The sequence below is a fragment of the Eleutherodactylus coqui genome, chromosome 5, assembly GCF_035609145.1.
Source record: "Eleutherodactylus coqui strain aEleCoq1 chromosome 5, aEleCoq1.hap1, whole genome shotgun sequence".
NCBI lineage: Eukaryota > Metazoa > Chordata > Amphibia > Anura > Eleutherodactylidae > Eleutherodactylus > Eleutherodactylus coqui.
The window spans coordinates 218,971,694-218,994,446 of NC_089841.1; the positions used below are offsets into that span (position 1 = coordinate 218,971,694).

At 43.7% G+C, this 22,753-nt stretch overlaps 1 protein-coding gene across 1 annotated transcript; it reads right to left on the bottom strand.

The window, feature by feature from the left end:
- Positions 1-1,869: 1,869 nt before the first annotated feature.
- On the bottom strand, positions 1,870-21,746 carry AK3 (adenylate kinase 3). Its single transcript, XM_066604240.1, has 5 exons — positions 21,368-21,746; positions 14,836-14,955; positions 11,764-11,936; positions 10,062-10,180; positions 1,870-7,008 (listed from the first exon to the last, which is right to left on the bottom strand). Exons 1-5 carry the CDS (start codon positions 21,513-21,515, stop codon positions 6,903-6,905), a joined length of 666 nt encoding a protein of 221 aa, XP_066460337.1. The 5' UTR covers positions 21,516-21,746; the 3' UTR covers positions 1,870-6,902.
- Positions 21,747-22,753: the final 1,007 nt, after the last annotated feature.

The window sequence follows — 22,753 nt, forward strand, 5'->3', positions numbered from 1 at the left end:
ATGTATGTCTTGGGCGTATCACAGAAGGGGAAATAAATTAAACAATCATCTTGGGCGTATCACAGAAGGGGAAATAAATTAAACAATCACAGAAAATGGCCGTTACTGAGTGAGGAGTGCATATAGATGCATCCTCCTCTCACCATGCAGGTAGCTGACTACCAAATGGAGGAGCGAATTACACCTGTGCAGGACACCGATGAGACACCCACTCACACTGCCTCCTGATAATGAGGGGCGTGGCTGCTTGGTGTACACTCCCACACATAGTGGATACAGGGTGCCAGACCATTCTGATATATGTAGTACATTAATGTATGTCTTATAACACAAAGTGCTTCTTCACACATCCATATGCGCAACATATTTGTGCTATGAACTAGGTTGTGTGCGTGTACTATTTCACGCTCTGGCGCATCCTCTGTAGACTTCTATGGTGCCCTTTTGGTGTTTTTTTTTTTGGGGGTGCACATAGTGAATGTGAACAAATTCCTTCAAATCAGTGGGATCTATTATCTGCGCATTACGCACACAAATCCATCAGTGTGAGGGAGCCCTTATGCTATAGCTCATATATTAGTCCAGACATCTACACTTTTGTTGGTGGTCACTAAAAAAAAAAAGTAGATTAGACTCACTTAAAGGGGCTAATCTAACCCACCCCCCACAAAAAAAAACAATTGAAATCTGCTTACCCTGGTGGAAAAACCATTAAAGGGTTACCCATCTCACCTGGTCCCCCATTGCTTTGCACTGATGATACCCTACTAACTGAGCCATGGCCTGCTATGGATTCCATACCAGTTTAGGATGTCATTACTGCTGTGGACGGAAGTAGAATGTCCCCCACCCACTACAATCAGCTTCACTTTTTTACCACACTGAGCGATTTCTGAATCGCGCCTTTTACCATCTTGGCTGAACCCACTACCTGCTATAAACTGCATTTTGCAGTTGTATCAACAATTAGTGATAGATGAGGGTTCTAGCCCCCATAATTGTATGAGGTTGGATTCACATATGCAGTTTTGGATGTTATGCTCATCAGTTTACGTAACTCCAAAGGGGCTTTTTTTCCACCTCTACAGCTACCTATCAAATGGCACATATAGTGGATATGAAATAAGTGGGAGGAGTATACCTCTGCTTTTAATAAATCTTGCTCTTGAAAAAGGAATTATCTGGATTATCAAAAATATTCTAAGAGTTTGTCAACTTCTTAAACTAGAACAGATCACTGTATTAGCCCCTTTCATGACCAATGCTGTACATATACATCATGTGCCTGTGCGGGGAGGGTGCCAAGTCAGCATCGCTGCCAGCCACTGGCAACAACCGTGATCAGAGTTGGCCTCCAGCGCAGCTATTTAAGGCAGTCTTCACACTGGCGATAAAATCATGGGATGTAAGAGAATGAAGACAGTTCTGAAACCAATGATTTTGAATGTTTTCACTTATTCGCTGTGGGGTGGGAAAAAACCCCACAGCACTTCCTATCTCCAGTGTTTTTGTGCGGTTGTAGAAGAGCAGGTTTGCGCTATCGCTACTCGTTGGTCGAGAAACAGACATTGACTTTGCTGATTGCAGGGTTCACCTTTGATAAATCTGTTGCAACCTTCAGAACTTTGCTTGCATTAACTTCTTACTAGGTTTACATAAGGGCTTGTATTTCCGTTTTTTTTGTTCCATTGATATGGGGGAGTCTGTTCACTATCCCCCCCCCTTTGCCCCCTCTTCTTTCCTTGTAACACAAGGGATGGGATCTGCATACATTATGCCTGAATGAGTCTGATGCAAGTCCCATTTAGCACGTGCAACAAGGAGTTCACTAAAGCCTCTGAGTGTAAGCATGAAGAGAAACAAAGAAAATACCAGTCAACCTTGTTTTATTGACAGCTTTACATCTGCAAATTGACAACTAAGTAGAGGATGCTGTAAAAATAAGTGAACCCCCCTTCAAAATTACCTGGATTTTTTGCATTACCAATAAAAGTATGGTCTCATGGTTATCAAAACTTTAGAAAATATAAACGATACAACTGTTTTAGTTTAGTTATGTCTTTTCCGGAACACATTTATAGTGCAGGGAGAAACCATAAGAGAGAACCCTTGGATTTAATAACCTGTAGATCCCCTTTAGAAGGAATCCCCTCCACTACAAGTCTCCTGCACTTACCTATTCACACAGTCATATTTCCCATCCATGTGCTGTCTGTCTTTTCCATATACCACACACCCTATATAGCTAATTAGGCTTCCCCCCGGCTTGACCCAGGCTTTAGCTAGCTATAGTAGCAAACTATATCACTTTTTTCTATCTTAATGTTCTAGGTCATACGTCTGTTGACTACGGATAGACCTATGCACGATTTAAACCTTGAACGAACTATGTACTCTGAATGAATTAGAACCTTGAATCTCTACTAGTGGAGATCATCTTAATTCACTAGGGCCTAATATATCGGCTCATCTATTTAGGCTACTTTCGTATAAGATTAGAAAGTGTCGAGCCAGAGTGCCAACTAAATTAAAGGGAAATTGAGCAAGTTGGTGTAATATATCATACTGACCTCCAACTATAAAACTCAAATACCCCAGATTCATATTGGACTCAACCCGAGTTACTGGCGGCCCTCTGATCTTATACTCCTATAACACTGTGACGTCTATGAGCACATGTGTCTCGTCCATTGTCTGTTTTTTGTTTATGTTTTGTCCCCATTATTTGGAGACTGTCTTGAGCCCAATGTTTAACACATTAATAAATAATTATTGTTTTAGGGACCTTTTGTGATTAGGGCATTAGAATAAACCCAAGCTAAGGCTCAGCCCCAAATGGTTAAATATGAAGAAAATAAAGGAAAACAGATCTCGGCAGAGCCTCCAGCCTGCGTGGATATTGACTGCAGAATCTATTATTGCAATGAATGTATTACAAAGTGACATATAGAACATACTGTGGATTTTTTTTTCCTACTGAAGTTTTGTTTAAACTCCATTCACTTTCATTGTTCTGCACACTGCTGCTGCATTCCACTGTCTTTGGGACCATGTGCCGTCCGTGTTAATCCACATATAACACATGCCCCATCATAAGACTGAGGATATACACACTTTTCATACTGACCGTCAGTCCTTGTAAAAAGTGGTCAACCTCATGGGCATATCCCATTTCATGGATGAGAAATACGAAATGTCAATGCATATCACTGTGCTTTGTGTAAATTGGACTCAGACTCCTGGCCGGTTTCCCTTTGGCCTTACAAAGATTCACTTTACTCCCTGCACTATGGATGTTTATTCAATGAGCCCATTAAAAGACATGAATAATACACCAATTTTATTTTATTAAGATTGTTGTCCAAGCACATATTAATCAATGCAGAAATCCAAGTCATTTCAAGAGGGTTCACTTACTTTTTCTTGCACTTTCATACATTTAGAAGTTAAGGCACGCACTTCATAAAACATTCAGAGCCGGAAAAGAAAGTGACGGATACAATTTCATAGTTCATTTCTTTCTTAGCAGCTGTTAGGAACATATTTCATAGGAAGTTCTAAAAATCAACATCTAATTTTAGGCACCGTGTAAAAGCTTGTGTGCAGCGAGCACAGCGTGATCGCCTTTTACTCTTCACATGCTCTTAATTCAAAGAATATTGTCAAATCCTTCTCGACATTCTATAGTTTTTAGCACCACTTTACACTTTTGCTAGTATCAGTCTTTAACATTTCGGTTTCAATAAAATAAGTTTTGTGGGTGTTACTTACAAGGTTATTTAAAAACCCACCAGGGGGAATTCATAAGCCAGATTAGGTCAGAATTCTGGCAGTAAAACATTCCACATGCACAAAAATGTGCCACTTTTCAGCATTTTATGCCACTTCTGTACAAAGTGGGCAGAATGTGGTCACCCGCATCCCATCGAATTCACTATAAAAATTTATGCCAGAAACTGGCATTAATTATACCACAATTCTATAGCATGTTTCATCTACCCCAATTTCAGCAGGTGCTGCGACAAATAAGAGGATTGTGTGTTTCATAACATTTGGCATAACTTACTCCAGCATCACTTATTGTAAACAGACATGTAAGGACCCTTTTACATTGATCATTTAGGTTATCGCTGGGATTTTAACGATCATCGTTCACTGTTAATGCCTGCAAGATCCAAACTAGGAACAATAATTTGTTAATCATTCGAATCATGTAGGCATAAAAATTTAAAACGGCAATCAGCCCATGTACTGTGAGTAGAGGCAGCCGGAGCGATCTCTGGCCTGTTCCACCTCCACTCCCTGAGCGATGATCCTCCTATGTAAAAGAACTGGAGCGATTATCGTTGGGACGACTGTCATCCCGCGTAAAAGAGCCCTAACAGTCTACTGGGAGAAAGTAATTAACTTCGATATTGCACAAAACAAAAAGGATTACCAACATCGAAAGAAGGCCACATTTACTGAAAAAGTTAGCTTTAAAGTAGGCACAAATTAGGGAAAGTAGTTGGTCAGACTCTTCTGTCAGCCCAGATTTCAGAGACTGCTAGCACACTCACTTGTCCAATCAAGCCATACCTGCATGTCTTCCTGCCATATTAATTACATTCGTTATGGATATATTAAAAAAAGACCATCGCCAACTTTTAGCACTATACGTTAAGATTGCAAGCTGAAAGTAGGTGACCCTCTGAGTCCAGGGATGTAAGCGGTATAACTTATCTTTCCAGTCGTCCCCCCAATGTGAGCACTGAAAGTGGTCAAGCAGACCGGGTGGACTACTTAGCGTGTCAATCAAAGCATTGAGCGGTAGCTTTCTGCATTCACACTGGGTTAACAACAGGAAAGGCAAGTACAACACTTACTTCCCAGAACTCAGCGAATCAACTACTTTTAGCCCACAAGGTTAGTTTATGGGGCTAAAAGTAGGCAACAGTCCCTTTAAAGAGGCTGTCAGGAATGCCACAAAGTACCAGCTGGCAGCACAGCCTGTAGAAACCCATCGTAGGACATGGCAATGCATATGGAGGAGGAAGAAGGCAGAGATGGAACCCAACGTTACACTGTTCTCATGCGTTCTTCCATCCTAAGGGTACTTTTACACTGGATGACCATCATGCGCTTGAGAGCCCAACAGCCATCCGAGTGATTATTACTCATGTGCTTTTACACAGGAGTGATACGCATTCACGGAATGGAGGCAGAGAGCACCAGAGAGGTTGCATAACATTAACATATAGCATCTAAAATATGAATGGCAAAAATACTTACATATTGTATGAGATTCTGTTGTATTATTGCAATACTAGCTGGTGTTATCTACGACGACCTGCAAGCTACAGGACTGGGAGAGCAACAGAACAGAAAATTATCAGGCCAGACAACCCCTCAATGTACAAACGCTGATAACAGACAAGAGGTAGTCTGTGTATGGGCTGGTCTACCGGCTAGTGTGTCCGTGACGTAATGGCATTGGCTGGCACATTGGCTTCATATTCTCAATATCATCTATAATAAAAACTTTAGGCTTCAAAACATACACAGCTTGAGACTTTACATGGTGCTGTAAGGCATTCTCTAGCCAATGAGAATAAGTCACAATCACCGTTATACAGAAGGAGCCTTTTACTCTAAGAACCACACAGTCACCACAAATCAAGAAAGTGAGTAGTTTATGGCTTCACTTTCAATTTGTGTGCAACTATATTTCACATTCAATTATGATACAGAATAGTTCAGATATGTTACCTATCAGGTTCACAAAGGATCGGGATGATGGGGCTACTGAATCAGTGTGGACAAAGAGGTCGTCCAGTGACAGGACTTCTATCATGTAGGTCAGAAGAGAGGATGCTCACACACACTGTTATACGGCCATAGCTTAACTTACATGGCACAACTTACTCCAGAGGATGAACATGCTACCATCTCTACATAATGCCACCATAATCACAAGCTAGCAACACTTGCAATTACTAATGTAAGGCTGCTCTGCCACACAAGCCATATAGAGTGCCAAGTTAATAGCATTGGCTCTGGAGGGTTTGCATACCCTCTAACATCGCTGACTGATAATGGGAGGAGATGTGAGCAGCATACAAGTAGCTCACTCTATACAAGTCTATGGGAGAAAACGAAGCAGACTAAGGATAGGTGATGTATGTTATTAGTGGCTAAAGGTCCTTTAAAATGAAAGTGTGGCATATTGGGTCACTTCTCAGCAAAATGAATGCAAATCTAGTACCGTAAAAACAAATATTTGTTAATCAGTTAACATGTAGTTGTATCATATTAACATCATTGACAGCTAGCAATGAGAACTTGTTACATTCCACAAGCCCAGCTTCTGATATTAGAAGAACCTTGTGTTTCCGGAGCAAGCACTTAAGGCAGCATGAAGAATACATCAAAATGTGCAGAAGAGCTCAAGCAGCTTTAGTTAAAAATGCAATTATATTGAGTCTTTTTTTTTTTTATAATGTTCCTAAAAAGTTGTTACTTTGTATTTTTATCCATTTTCTTACAATATTTCATGGGTTCCATTACTATAAAAAAAGTTAGTCTTGAAGTTAGGTTTACTTTTATATGTGAGCCATTAAAAAGTATGTTAAACTGCAAGCTTTCAAGATGACTTAGGTGTCTGGTGTCTTGAAAGCTTGCAGTTTAGTGTCATTTCTTTAACTTCAGTCAGCCGCTGAAATGTATGATATCTGCAAGAGGACTAGATTTCCAATTATTAAAATGCTACCATTTTCAGAAAAATCTTTAAAAAGCTAGTAAAAGAGCAGGCACATAAAATGATTAGCATGAAGTTAAAAATTAAAAGCATATTAAAATGATTCATATTTAGTGGTCGGCGACTAATAGTCCAGGTCACAGTGTATTGCCCCTCCTGTCTCCATTTACGCTTGGCTCGCGTCAGGAAGCTTTGTTTGCAGGAAGGAATAAACATGGGGCCAGATCTTGTTGGTCTCTGTTCCAGAAAACGTTTCTAAGACACCCTTGTTTCTAAGAAGACCACAAAGAAAGATTATTCAAGGACTATTCATGCACACTGAGAAGACTTCACATCCTGGAAGGTGTATACAACTGGTCTAGAAATGGTAACGAAGAAGTTGTCCATATCAACCAATGTTCTTTGGCTCTTATTTTCCATAGCTGTAATCCAAATGGTTGCTCTAGGTCAGGGGTCCCCAACTCCAGTCCTCAGGGACCACCAACAGGTCATGTTTTCAGGCTCTCCTATAGTAAGAACACCTGTGGCAATGTCTGAGGCACCGACAATAATTACATCACCTGTGCAATACTGGGGAAATCCTGAAAACATGACCTGTTGGCGGTCCCTGAGGACTGAGTTGGGGAACTCTGCTCTAGGTAACTGCAGCAGGGTTCTCATATCAACTCACAGCAGCAAAAGCCATAGAGGATTGTAAAAACAAGCAATTCAATGAATCTAAGGGGGTTCACAGAAGCTGCAGATTTGTATAAACCAAGGAGCACCTGGCCAGAGGCGTAACTTGAAGCTTCCGGGCCCCAATGCAAAACCTGTAACAGGGTCCCCAACTATAATGCTTTATTCATAGTATTGGGCTCCCTATATACAGAAAAGGGGCCTTATGCGCCCTCCAAGGCTCCTGGGCCCGGGTGCAACCGCATCCTCTATAGTTACGCCCCTGCACCAGGACCATAACAGAGGGAGAAGCAATTTTGGTCAGGCATAGATCGATCATCTTTTCTGACAATCGACACCCTGGAACACTTAAAGGTCTCGTTTAGGATGAATTATGACACTGGCAATACACAAGTATAAAATTATACATTAACCCCATAAGGATTTGGCTGATTTTAGCCATAGGGACGCAACAAATTTTGGGGAATTTTCATCTCCGCTTTTCAAAAAGACAATTTTATGCCCCCCCCCCCTCCCCCATCAATATGGCCATATGAAGACTTGTTTTTTGCGTTAATTATGCAGTATAAATGACAGGATACATTTTTCTCCATGGGTTGGTGCAATTACGACAATACCCAAAAGGTTTAGGTTTTTCCATTTATGCACAATAAAACCCCCTTTTCCTTATTATTTATATTACATCCTGCCATTTAAAGTCCCATAGATTTTTTCCCATGGAATGAGTTCTGGGAGGGCTTGTTTTTTTGAGGGACAAGCTGTTGTCTTTAATGGTACCATTTTCTGGCTACATATGGCTTTTTTGATCACTTTTAGGGCATTTTTTAGGAGGCAAAAGGAACAAAAGCATTTTATCTAGTTTTTTTTCTTAGTTTTTTCACCGTGCAGGTTAAATAGTGTGCTCAAATTTATTGTACAGGTCAAATAAACGTATGTACTGCAATGCATTATCGTTCAGAGTAGCGATCACAGTCAATGGCAAACTCGTCCAGGGTCTCGCTTCCGGTTGCCACAGCAACCCATTGGCCCTCCATGATTACATACGGAGGGCGGATGGCATCACAGATAAACCCTTTACATGCTGTAATCTACATTGATTGTGGCATGTTAGGGGTTAACAGTGGAAGGTTGGCTGCCAGTCACAGTCAGCCTCCCACTGCAGGATGGCGCAGGCTCACTTCTTAGCCCGTGCCATCCACAGGACATAAGTTTATGCTCTGTTAGCTTAACTACCACCTGCTGTTCTGTGGCATTAAGGGATTAAAGGAGTTTTCCATGACTACCATAATAGCCTATTCTTAAGGCCCTTTTACATGCAAAGATTCTTTCAAACAACTGAAAGATTTAGCGATTTGCATAATGTTTTAATGGCCATTAACACTATCCTTTTCATTTGCTTATAAAAGGACCTCCAGAAGCTGTTTACAGAGCCCAGCATGTGTTTAAGCACACTTCCAGCTTTGCAAAAGCTGCATTGTTCTGTTCATGGTTGCCAGCAGATTGCACGGCTAGCGTAAACATGCGGTCTATTGAAAGATAAATGTGTTTGCTTTATCTTTCAGTGGCTGAACAACAGATTTTAAGTTAACCCTAAAATCATTGTTCAAGAGAAAAGTGCACGATGCCCGCATTTACATGTAACGATTATCGCTCACTTTTGGATGTTTGAACGAATTTTGCGCAATAATCGCTGCGTGTAAAAGGGCCTTTAGGCTACATAGGCAATCAATATCTAATCTCTTGTGGCTCTAATTTTAAGCACACATTCCGATCAGCTGAAATGGGGCCAAGGCTCTTCAGTGAGTGTTGTGTCCTTTCACTGTTTAAACAGACACAGCGCCATATATTTGGTTGTGGCTGAATGGGAATAAGCTACAGTACCAGGGACAGCCACAACCAAACATATAACGCTCTAGCTGGTAGAGAATAAAGGTGGCGCCAACTCTGCTATGAGCATATCTGGCAATGTTGTCCCAGATGGTTACATCTAGGCCAAGTTATTATTCCAGAGATTGGTAATAAGTAGAAATGTTGAAGATTTTGACCACTGTTCTAGGTCCATGTAACTCATCAGACTGAACTCCAGTAGCTTTTTTTTGCAGACTTGCGCCACCGCTGCGTTGTAGACGGCTTCAGATTTCCACATTGTTATTTAAAATGCCCACCAGGGAGTGCAAAAACTACATCTCCGACAATGCCCCATTGCCAGTTACTGAGGAGGGCGCATTCACAACTGTATAAACTGTCATTACAGAGCAGTCTGACCAGTAGAACAGCGGAGCCTACAGGTTGTAAAAACTGGGTACTAATGGAGAACTAAAGAGGGGGGGGGGGGTAACTAGTAAAATAATAAACACTGCAGATTTGTAAAATAAGTGATGATATAAAATTACACATTATGCCTTATGAAGCATCTAACTTGCACTTTGAATTGGTGGAATAAATGCCCCTTTAAATATGTATAACAGGCAATTCAACCATCGATCTGTATGTTGGGTAATTAGGCCAAGCAAATATCTGCCGTTATCTCCAATAGTAAGCACAGCTCTTTACCTTATACAAGAGCTGTAGGACCTGCAACTCATGGGCCCTCCAGTCACACATTTGGTAGAAGTTACAGTGTTTGCATTATATTCAAGTTACTACTTACTTGTAATACTCCAATACAGGTTTTGTAAGAGTCTCATAAGCCTTTAATCTCTTGGTAACGGTTTCTGGCTTGTCGTCTTCACGTTGAATCAGGGGTTCTCCAGTAAGATCGTCAATGCCCTATTGCCAATGAGGATACATACAAATATTAATCCTTTTGTAAACACAGCCTACAAAATCCCAGCATACTTGCCATGAATATCTTTGTTCTGAAGCCATGTCTGATAATGGTAATTATGTCCTACTGGAAAAGTTGCTGCTAATATCAAAAGGGGGTTATTTATTTTAAAAAGCTATACAAATGGGATCTCTCAAAAAAGACACTTATCCCAATTCACAGGATAGGGGAAAAAAATGTCTGTTCACTGTGTGTACAACTGGTGGGACCCCTAGTGATCCAGAGATCAGTGCGCCCAAACACCCCATGTGAATGGAGCCACAGAGAAGGCTGTTGTGACCCAGACTATTACAACGTGTCAAACTCAAGGACCATGGGCCGAAATTGGCCGTCCATGTCGTTTGATGTGGAATAACAACGAGGCCTGGATGCAGAAGGACTGGCTCTCCACTTTCCCCGGAGGACGCAGCCAGCGCTTGGCAGACGGGGTGGGTGCCATCTTGGATTCTGGCTGTCGGAAATAAAATAATTTTGGTAGCTCAAGAAAAAAAAAAATAGGCGCACTTATCTAGCAGGCTGGCATCCTCCTGCTACTGTACAGAGCTCTGCCGTGCATCCCGCAGTCCTATTTCACTTATAGTAGATCACTTCCTGGTTGCGCGACTCAAAATTCCACCTCCAGCAAGTGATGGCTCTGATTGGTTCATCCAATCAATGCAGTGCTTGATGAACCAATGCGAGGGCTGTGACTGGTTCATCCAGCTTGGCATTGATTGGCTGAGCAGAGTTTGAAGAACCAATCATGTTGTGGAGATGAGAAATCACTAGTTTGCGAGATGCGATAAACGAGGAGGCTCCATAGGGAAACATGGGCTACAAAAAAAAAAACAAAAAACAAAAAAGCCAAAAACATTAATTACTTAAATAGTGAGCATGCCGCGATTTTTTTTTTCTTGCAACATCACATGAGAGAAAACATTGCAAATATGAAGGAACCCATTGAAAAGCACGGGCGTCACATGCATGCATTACGAGAAAAATCGTGCAATTTTGTCGCCCGTGTAAATGCAGCCTAATGCTCAAAATCAGAAATAGTTTTCACAATAACATAAATTTACCATCCTGACAAACACTCTGCCAATGACTTTTCACAGTCTCATCCATACACAATGCAGTTTACACGCTTTTACATGTACAGTAATGGACCGTTTATCTTGCACTTTTGCTGGACATCACACTAGCCATCATATCAACACAAGTCGTGCCAAAGTGCAGCGACCATTTACAGCAAAGAGTAGAGAAGTTAAATACTGACGGTATTAAATACTAATAACTATGGCGCAGAATCATAAGTTAATTTACGCCAATTTTTAAATTGTGTATTGCCGAACGCCATATTTACGAAGCCTCGGCGCTACTGCTTGTAGACAAGCTGCAAAGTGAGATCTATAGAACGTGTATTTGTTCGCCATATCGATACGTTGCTGAAACATTTCATCAACAGCTTAGACATATATATGGAAGACGTAATTCTAGTAGGGATCAGCCTCGCTGCAGGGCGACAGTCATGAGGAAATGTCCTTACTGAGACTTTAGGTGGATTGAACTCTGTGTTATACACTCTCCCACTACCAGGGTGGATCCAGCGTGCCGTCAGACGATCCTTAATGGTTTGAAACGGAACATTCAAGTCAATGACGGTGTTGATGCGATGGGCCCGGTCAAGGGCTTCTGCTTGAGGAACAGTTCTTGGGAAACCTAAGGGCATTAAAAAAATTAAAAACACCCACAAAATCATTCCAATATATTAAAGATTTTTTTTTTCCAAATTCTTTATTTCTTTTCCAATATAGAACTGAGATTTAACATTGTCCAAATGGGCAAAATTAAAGGGGTTGTCCCGCGCCGAAACGGGTTTTTTTTTTTTTTCAATAGCCCCCCCGTTCGGCGCGAGGCAAACCCGATGCAGGGCTTTAAAAAAAAAAAAAAAGGGATAGTACTTACCCGAATCCCCGCGCTCCGGTGACTTCTTACTTACCTTGCGAAGATGGCCGCCGGGATCTTCACCCACGGTGGACCACAGGTCTTCTCCCATGGTGCACCGTGGGCTCTGTGCGTTCCATTGCCGATTCCAGCCTCCTGATTGGCTGGAATCGGCACACGTGACGGGGCGGAGCTACGAGGAGCAGCTCTCCAGCACGAGCGGCCCCATTCAGAAGGGAGAAGACCAGACTGCGCAAGCGCGTCTAATCGGGAGATTAGACGCTGAAATTAGACGGCACCATGGAGACGAGGACGCTAGCAACGGAACAGGTAAGTGAATAACTTCTGTATGGCTCATAATTAATGCACGATGTATATTACAAAGTGCATTAATATGGCCATACAGAAGTGTATACCCCCCACTTGCTTTCGCGGGACAACCCCTTTAAGAACCGGTGAACTAATTTAATGTTCTATCTACATACACCCTCAAAAAGGAAGTTGTCTGGTAGCTCTCAGCAGTCAGGAGAGGAGTGCGTAGATTACAATGGGGGAGAGCAGGTGGCGTGGATGTATGTGAGGGAAGGACAGGAGGAAACAGACAAAAAAAGAAAAAAAAAACCACACACACCCCCCAAAAAATAATAAGGAAGCCCCTATACTCTGTTGGAGAAGGGGTGAAGGGCATGGAAGCAAAGGGTTTGGGCCCCTGTAACAGAACTCACTAGCCATGAAGACTCTTAACAAGCCGCCAATGGACATTCCCAAAATACGTGTAGTAAGGTCCCCTGGCTTGTGCCACATCTCTAAAGTGGGGAGACCACTGGTATCATTTTATGTAGTCGGGAGGGCACCCCATACCAGCCAGGGAGGATTTTTAATCCAGTTTCCTGAATCTTACATGAAATGGATGATTTATGTGTACGTTTGTAAACTTTAGATAACTGTTCAGGTGTAAGCAATATCAACAAATCTTTTTCTCAGGCAAGAACAAAAGATGGTGGAGGGGTCTCTGCGTGCTTCGTTAATATGTTGTATGTGCGTGAAAGGGTTTGGCTAGAAGGACCCGTCCCACTACAGAGTTGCTCAAAAGGAGTCTTTGCTCGTGAGAATCCCAGGGCCAAAAGGTAAGGGAAGGAGAAAATGTCTCATTTGATGGATTTGCCAGTAAGTCAATGGCTCAGGTTCTGTGATAATAGTCAGTGCCTCTATGGGTAATATTAAAGAATTTAATCCAACTGCCGAAGACATTAACTCCTTAATATTCCATGACATACAGTTTAGTCATGGAGGTTTTGGGTTTCTATGGAGAGGGATCGGAGGGGTGATGTCGGTTGCTACAGATGACACCTGCCCGCACCAGCTGTGATCAGCACTCCTGTTGACCATTTAACCCATTTAGGACCAAGCACTGTAAATTTATGGTGCTTGGTCCCGGGGTTTAAGCCCAGCCGTATGTAAAATTACAGCAGGGATTAAAGCCTCCTGCTTCAGTAATCAGTTAGTCACAGCTGATAACCCGAAGGAGAAAGAGAGAAGTGGGTTTTAACCCTTTCTGCCGCCTCCTCCTTTCTTTAGTACACATCGGTCAATAAGTGATATGTACTAAAGTGAAAATGTTTCTTTCACTACACAAGTCGGCAGTCAGTGACTCCCTGTTACAGCAGAGCTGCTGGGTGGTAGCAAACCCTGATCAACTCTACCAGTGACTATTGTCACTACAGGAAATGTTTTATTCTGTAACTGGGGGCCCTATGGATGCCCCAGCAACAGTGGGAAAGTATCAAATAAAAAAAGGTTTAAAACAAAATACAAAAAAAACCAAAACCACATGTGACTGTCTCCGAGGTCTTATATGACATCATGGGGGACATGGATAGTAAAAAACAATTCATACATAAAAGTAAAAGTATAAAAAAAACAAAAAACAAAATTTACATAATAAAACAATATATACACATAAAAAAAAGAAAATAACCCAAAGCCAACCAAAACAGTCACTATATGCGCTCTATAACCCCAAACCATGCATATTATTTATCAAGACGTCCGAACAAAATGAGGAACAGATTCCCATGCTGTATTTTAGCGTAAATCTACTAATTTAAGGAAAACTAAACTTTTGTTTTTTACCCCCAATAAAATAAAAAAAACACTGAAAAAATAAGACTTAAGAAAAAAGATACTAAAAAAAAAAAAAATTGTCCTATATGGCACGGAAAAAAAGATTTGTCGTTTCAGCTGTGGGCCTTCTGAAAGCCAACTGGACTCTTGGGCCGGGCTCACACAGCCATATGCGTAAAACACTGCGTGAGCCATGCACAGTTTTACCGCCGTGAAGTAGGCCTATCGCTGCTTATGGTAGAGATATTGTACTGCGCACAACAGCGTACCTCATGCGCGGTCTTCTGTTCTTGTTTAAGTTTCCCCCGTTGTAAAGCATCAGCACTTATACATACGCCGCTGACAAGCAATGCAATTACATATGGGCGTTGTCGATTACGTGCTCATCGGGAACAATGGGCTCTCTCGTGCGTAATACTTGGCAAAATAGAACGTGTGGGTTTTATTTTAGGATTATCAGACCCGGCAAAAAAAAAAAAAAAAAAAAAGAACCCCCCCCCCCCCCCCCCCCAAAAAAAAAACAACGCACATGTAACAAAGCAAAGCTCACCATCTAGCAGCCAGTTATGTTCACCAAAGTTATTCAGCTCTTGTACGACTAGTCGGGTGATGACGTCATCTGGAACTAGTTGGCCTTGTTCTATGTAGGATTTTGCCAGTGTACCAACTTCTGTAGACGAAAACATTATAATCATCAGTTTTATATAAAAGTTTACGCAGGATTTCAACAATCCGTCTCCCAGTGAGACGCATAGAACATTTATTGGGTTCCAGACAGAAAACTACCATAATTCATGTGTTGCCAAAAAATGTCACCGTGTGTTATGGAACCATAATGCAGTGTCTAATTAGCAGGAGACAATTACACATCACAGTTCATCGGCTGTCTCTTGGTAATTACATCAACCCAATGCTGGTCAAACGACTGCAGTCAGGCAGCCAATGTAGCTGGAATTTGCTGGAGGCAAATTTTTTTTGGGGGGGGGTTTCTATCGATGTCTATGACAGTTCTCCACAAGATGGGGGATAACGTGCTGATCATAGGAAGTCCGACAGTTGGGGAACCCCGACAGTTGGGGAACCCCACTGATTCAAGGAACTTGCTTGCACTTTGCCATCTTCAGCAGTCCCATTGAAGTGAATGAAGCAGTAGCGCACATGCGCGGCCAGCGTTTCCATAGCTTTGGGAAGCACCAGGGGGTGGATCTAGAATCAGTGGAGATCCCAGCAAACCCGACAATCAGCAAGTTACCCTGTATCCTATACATGAGGGATAACTTGCTGAGATGGGACAACCCCCCTTTAAGGGTCTTTAACACAGTGAGAATGTTCCTGGAGGACTGCATTTGCTGGATCATCAGGCAATGTGAAGGTGCTGCCAATCAGCTGACAAACGAGCAAAAGCTTGACTAAGGGCTCCTTCCCACGGACGGATTTCCGCCGCGTTGCCCGCAGCTATTAGGTTCTATTGAACCTAATAGCTCAGTGCTCACGGTGCGGAATTTCGCACTGTGAAATCACCCAACCTCACCGGCGGCATTCTCTATTTGCCGCGGGTGTACGCGCCGACGCCTTCCATTGCAGTCAATGGAAGCCATCCGTCACGCTATCTTCCGCTGTAGCACATCGGAAGATAGCGTGAAACCGCTTCTCCGCCTAACGCCGCCGAGTCACGCCGAAGCGTTATGAGGGAGAGAGGACGCCGGATCCGCAGGTAAGTTTGGGGGGTCTCTGGGGGGCGCCGTGATGGACTCCGCCGCAGAATTCCGCGGCGGAGCCCGTCACGGCCGTGTGCAGCCGGCCAAAGGGCGATCACATCTCTAATATGGCACAAAGTTTTTCTGTTTGTTTTTTTAACAAAGTTTATTTTCTTTTACATTGTTGAATTCAAAGTCCAATAATTTGTTTTTCTATTGCCATGGACAGAGCTATGGATGGGCTTGTTTTTTTACACGACAAGCTGTAGTTTTTATTAGTACCATTTTTGGGTCTATACAGTTTTCTTATCACTTTGATTGTGGGTTTTTTTGGGGAAGCAAATTGAAGATAAGCATTTTGTATTTTTTTTTTTTTACATTTTTTGTCATGCAGGATAATTAGTATGTTCAATTTATTGTACAGGTCGTTATGGATATGATACCACCAAATATGTGGAATTTAAGAACTAGAATTTATACAAAACAGGTTCCCCCCCCACACACACTATTTATATCCCCTACAGGTTACGCTGCGATTTTTCTTCTTTTTTAGGCCTCATGTCCACGGGCCCACACAGTTTCCCCATGCAGAATCCCACAGCGGATTCTACCTGGCCCACAGACATGAGGCCAAAAAATACAGTATACTCACCTGTCCGGATGCTGTGGGTCTCTCCTCAGTCGCGGCGGATTTTCTTTCTTTTGCACGGTGGATGTGCTCGGGACGCCAGCAGCGTGCCGAGCGCATGCACTGCGCCTTTTTTATTTTAAACTTCTGCTTTCCTGCAGTTTGCAGCACGAACGCAGCGACAGCTGCGGACATACCGCAGATCAGGATGATTAAAGCAGCGGGAGTAGTCCGTATGGGAAAACCACATAAAAATGGAGCATGCTGCGATTGTTCTACCGTGCATGTGATATGCACGCTGGGGGGAAATTTTATCCGCAGGTATTTAATTACCTGTGGGTGTGCAATGATTCCCTATATGCGCGAATTGCACGTCCCACGCAGATTTTGTAAATTGATTTATGCCGTGGACATAAGGCCTTAGGGCTTTTGTACACTTGCGTTTTTTTGCACTTTTCATGCAATATCGCTGCCTTTTTTTACGCAAATGTCAATGGGACTTGCTAGCGTTAAAAATGCATCGCACAAAAAAATAAAAATTTAAAAAAATCACCAGTTTGTGCAATTCATTTTTAACATTAGAAAGCCCCATTGATATTTGCGTTAAAAAACAGCAGCAATATCGCAGCCGGAAAAAAATAAAAAATAAAAAAACACGCACAAGAAAAAGACAAGTGTGCAAGAGCCCTTACATGACTGAAATACACCCCGAAAACACGCAAATATGAATGAACCAATTGAAATCCATGGGCTCTATTCACGGGATCACACCTGCAAAAAAAGCGAGCGTACATACGCTGCAAATTTACGTACATGAGAATGAGGCCTTATGTACTACACCTTGGTATATCTAAGTGTGTACCCCTTATAGGCAGCATAAAGATAACTAAGAGGGCAAGATAAAGAATAGAAGAGACATGATACAAAGATTGTGTTACTATGTAACTCTTCTATACACTCCTGAGATTGGACTGCTGCGGGTGTACACGGCTCTGCACGTCAGCCATGTGGCTTCCTATATACAGGCAGTGTGTGAGGGGCGGTCAGTTAATGATCAAACAAAGGAGGAAAGTTGTCTAGAGGTCACTGGCAAGTTATAAAATGAAAGGGTGAGAAATGCACATAAACTAGTTGTCCTGTCTATGCCTTCATATCGGAGGAGCATTCTCACTTACAATGTTGTGTAGACTGACTGTTACATAGAGATATCACTGATAGCAAGATAAGCACACAGCCGAGAAGAAAAAGTAACAAACAAAAGTAAATAACAACAACAACAAATAATCATTGTGCCCTGGATGTTCTAGTCCACTGACTTTCTCAAACTCCTCAGATATGTGGTCACTATTTACCGCAGCATGTAAGGGATTCAACTGATCAGAGCGCAACCAATTGGTCTTCGATCCGTACACGATGCTTATGTGAGGCTGGGTTCACACAGGATTAGAAGTGAGCGAGCACGCTCGGTTAAGCATGCTCGCTCATCTCTACACAGGATGAATTTCCAGTGGAATTCTCGTGGATTGGCTGTACCGAAAATCCGCGAGGATTTCCGCTGGAAAACTGCAACTGCGGGTTTTGGAGCGGCTTTGCCACCTGCATCTCCACTGCGGCCATCTCTCCCCATAGAGAGGAGAGAGCCAGCTGCGTAAAAAAAAAAAAAAAAAAAAGATGAATTTGACGCGCTGCGTCTTTCATTTCCGCACGGTTTGGTCGCAGCGTGTGGACGAGATTTTTGCAAAATTTTATTCACTTTGCTGGCTAATCCAGGGATTAGGAGCCGCATGCAGAATGTCTGTGTGGACAATCCGCAGGGAAATTCCACGGCAAGTCTCTCCCGTGTGAACCCAACACAACAAAAAAAAAAGCCTATAGCAGTTGTTAAAAAGTTAATACTTATTTGTGGCCATTACTAGAAATTAGGGCAGGTGGATTTTATGCACTGCAGAAGAGATGACAAGTTAGGTCAACTTAAGCTCTGGATACAGATTAGCCGTCGGACAATCCAGTATATGCCGACAATCTAATGCATGCATCCCAACAGCCCAGGATCCTGTGGGGCTGTCCTGTTGGCCCGAGAGGTGACATGTCCTGCCCTACACGCCCCCTGGGCCCCCAACTCCTGAAATGAAGTCCATTAACATAAGTAGCTTCTTTCTTCCTCACTTGCAGGACTTAGCTGCCACACAGCATCACCCGACCCTCTCCTAACCCAAGCACTCCTCATGTGTCTGCAGCTGGAGGGAGCAGTCAGTGGATGCTGAGCACAGAGCATGCTGTCCAGCAGTTGAGTCCTGGGAGTGAGGAAGAAAGAAGACTGTAACTGCTGCTAATGGGTTGCAGTTTCAGAGTGCACTATTAAGTGGGGCCAAAGAGGGGGCACCATTACCAAGTGGGGCCACAGAAGGGATACTAGTACTATGGGGAGTACTGAGAGTTGTAATGTGGCTAGAAGCAGGATGGGAAGAGGATGAAGAGAGGAGTTGTGGCTGCTAGAACAAGTCTCCATGGCAGTCTAGGCCGAGATGGAGGAGTAAAACTGAACCAGATGGCTCCAATCAGGGATGATGTCACCTGTGATCACTGGAGGTAACTGTACTGTAATCACTATCACTGTATAGAACTATTATCTGACCATTATTTACACCATTACTGAGAGGGTCACTAAGGTGCATGGCTAGACATAAAAGGAGCATGATCTAACAAAATAACAAAAATACAGGGTGCAATTGTCCCTCTTAGTGCTCAAATATTGGGAGGTGTGATGTAATGTGTATTACACAGTCTTCACATAGTTCCGGTTGCAGCTAATCTCTACCTCATTAAAAATTGAAAAGACAAAAAAAAAAAAGTCCTAATCATCCTAAGCATAGAGGATTTACTACAACGGTCACCTTTGTAACACAAACCGCACTCGTATGCAGGAAGGAAGGAGGTGCCCTTTATTTTATCAGTCGGGTCCTGCAGTGGTCAGAAATGTACGACCGCCATCTAACCAACACTTCTAGTGGGGAAAATGCACTGAAGCTATGAAAATCTGTGGCTCTCTAGAGCAGTCTAGTTCCAAATATAGGATATACATTACAGTCAGAGCGGTTTTATAAAACGGTCATCTCTGCTATTCCAGATATACCATCATGGGGACATTTACAAGGATAGTACTGAAATTACTAGTAACACTCCAACACCGCCATTGTTAGCACAGAAGACTGGTGCGTAGGGCAACCCTGCAAAATCCGGCATGCAGTAACATCTCAGGCAGATCTGTAAATGATGAGAGTTGTGGTGTGATTAGATGAGCGGTCTTGTCACCGGAGGCCCTAAAAGTGGTGTGTGTGGGTGTGTCCCATGGCCTATAAGAGGCTCTCGGAGGCTCCTTGTGTATAGTGACCTTTTCTTCCACTTCTGTAAAGCTTGTTGACCACTAGACGCCTCTATGACACAGCTGCCCTGCCTCCCTGCTGAGCGAGCCAGCAATACTCACTCCAGTGCAGCAGCACGGGAGCGAGAACACAGGGACGAGTGTCAGGCTTCGGTTGTCAGACAGTCGTCATTCGTAAATAAACCTTTCGTCTCATGGTGGCTTCCAAGAGGCATTTTCCAGCAAGATAATGCTCAGCCGAACACACAAGGGTTCACAGGAGCCCCCACTACATTGTCACACTTCTGTGGCTGCCCGGTCACCAGATTTATCGCTAACAGGACATGTATGGGACCATCTGGGACACCAACTTCGACAGCCTGCGAGTTGCACAATACAGAGGCTCAATTACAGCAAATGTGGATCGGTATGATACAGGATATCATACAGAACCTGTATGCCTCCATGTCCGCCTGTATCACATCTTGTATCTGAGCTTGAGGCGGTACAACAGGATACCAGAGCCTCCATGCCCGCCCGTATCACATCTTGTATCCAATCTAGAGGTGGTACAACAGGGTACTAGAGCCTCCATGCCCGTATCACATCTTGTATCAATGCTAGAGGTGGTACAACAGGGTACTAGAGCCTCCATGCCCACCCATATCACATCTTGTATCTGAGCTTGAGGTCATACAACAGGGTACTAGAGCCTCCATGCCCGTATCACATCTTGTATCCAAGCTAGAGGTGGTACAACAGGGTACTAGAGCCTCCATGCCCACCCATATTACATCTTGTATCCAAGCTAGAGGTGGCACAACAGGGTACTAGAGCCTCCATGCCCGCCCGTATCACATCTTGTATCCGAGCTAGAGGTGGTACAAAAGGGGGCGAGAGCCTCCCATCAAGGGGGCAGTTTTCTACTCCACAATGAATTCTCCTTTTGCTCTGATACTGTAATCTCTTCCTTATATGAAGGTTACAATCACACAGGGAAAGTTCTATTAGATGCGACAACTTTTTCTAGGAGGAGGGAAGGTTTGTTGGAATATATATATATATATTAGTTGTCTATGGCAACCAGTCACACAGCAGCTGTGACAGCAGGGGGTGATGACATGAGTGTCGCTAACTGCAGCCCCCCATTTCTTGCACCACTACTTCTCTCCCCGGGGGCTCTACAGACCGTATAGGGTTCTGCCCCCGCCGCTGTCTCTGGACCTGTACCCGCGATTCCATATGGGCTGTAGAGCATTCTCATCCATAACTGCGGGCGGCAGCAGGCACGACCTGCTGCAAGGTGACCTGTCAGCAGGTGAGCGCCCACTGACAGGTGACACACGGAGAAGTGCTGCCCGGCCCCCATCACTGACAGCCCCCCGCCCGGCTGTACCTGTCTTCTTCTGTATGTTGAGCCTCAGCAGGTCGCCGCTGGACAGATGCTGGAGGGCGAAGTGTTTGACAATCCTGTCCGAGACCGTCCCCTTCCCGGAGCCCGGGGGCCCCATGATCACCGCGCGGAACAGCACGCGAGCCACCATCCTGCGAGAAGAGCAAGGAGGACTCTAAAGTTTGTCAGCCGTCACGAGCAGCGAGCCGGCGGCCAGCAGTCAGCGCAGGGCAGCAGAGACCAGCCGGAGAAGAAAGTGCGGCTGCATGCGGGACCAGCGGCCGGCGATCCCCCTCCAGCGCGGGCTGCTAGAGACTCCGATGACGACACAACTACTGGAGGAGGAGACCCACTACCACCGCCGCCGGCTGTACAGCGCTGTATGGGGAGTCCTGGAGGTCACATGACTGCTGTGGAAGGGGTGGGGTTTATCCCGAAAGTATTTATATGAGGGGAGGAGCTGATTCCTAAAGCAGTTCTGTGACAGCGAGCCGCGGAGAGTGAACAGTGGACGAGAGTCTATTAGAGAGGGGGCTCCAGAACACATACCGCCCCCCATCCCTAGCAGAGACCATTTCAGATTAGATCATTTATGGGAAATAGTTCCTACATGCTGTATGAAAACTGGTAAAAAGGAAAAAAAAAACTTTGGTACTGAGTCAGCCAATAGAACAGGGGTGTGAAACTGATTTCACTGGGGGCCACATCAGCCATGGTTGTCTTCAAAGGGGTGATTGTAATTGTAAGACTGAATAGTAATAGTGGCAGCAGTAGTAATACAGTAGTGACCCCCATAGTGGCCCCAGTAGTAATAGTGACCACCATAATGGCTGCAGTAGTAATACAGTAGCGACACCCATAGTGGCCCCAGTAGTAATAGTGACCACCATAATGGCCGCAGTAGAAAAACAGTAGCGACTCCCATAGTGGCCCCAGTAGTAATACTGAACACCATAGAAGCCCCAGTATTAATGGTGTCCCCCATAGTGGCCCTAGTAAAAATAGGGACCCCAGTAGTAATAGTGACCCCCCCATAGTGGCCCTGGTAGTACTAGGACCTCCATAGTGACCCCAGTAATATGTGAGTCCTATAGTGGCCTATGTAGTAATAGTGACCTCAGTAATACTAGTTATCCCCATAGGCCCAAGTAGTAGTAGTGACCCCCATTGTGACCTCAGTAGTAAATATTCCCTATATTGGTGACTTCAGTAGTAACAGTGTATCCTATATATTGGCCTCAATAGTATTACGTGACCCCCATAGTAGTCCCAGTAGTAATAGTGTCCCCTCTATTGGGCGGCATCCCTACAGGCATTCCACTCACCCAGGCTGCAGCCGCTGTTGAGTCTGTTACTGCTGACCTTTCCCATCAGGATCTGTGTTGCGTA

Coding starts and splice junctions, on each gene's coding strand:
- AK3 (XM_066604240.1), bottom strand. CDS start 21,515: ATGGTGGCTCGCGTGCTGTTCCGCGCGGTGATCATGGGGCCCCCGGGC. Junction 11,937..14,835: donor ACATAACTGGCTGCTAGATG/GTGAGCTTTGCT, acceptor TAATGCCCTTAG/GTTTCCCAAGAACTGTTCCT. Junction 7,009..10,061: donor CCTGTATTGGAGTATTACAA/GTAAGTAGTAAC, acceptor TGGTCTTCTTAG/AAACAAGGGTGTCTTAGAAA.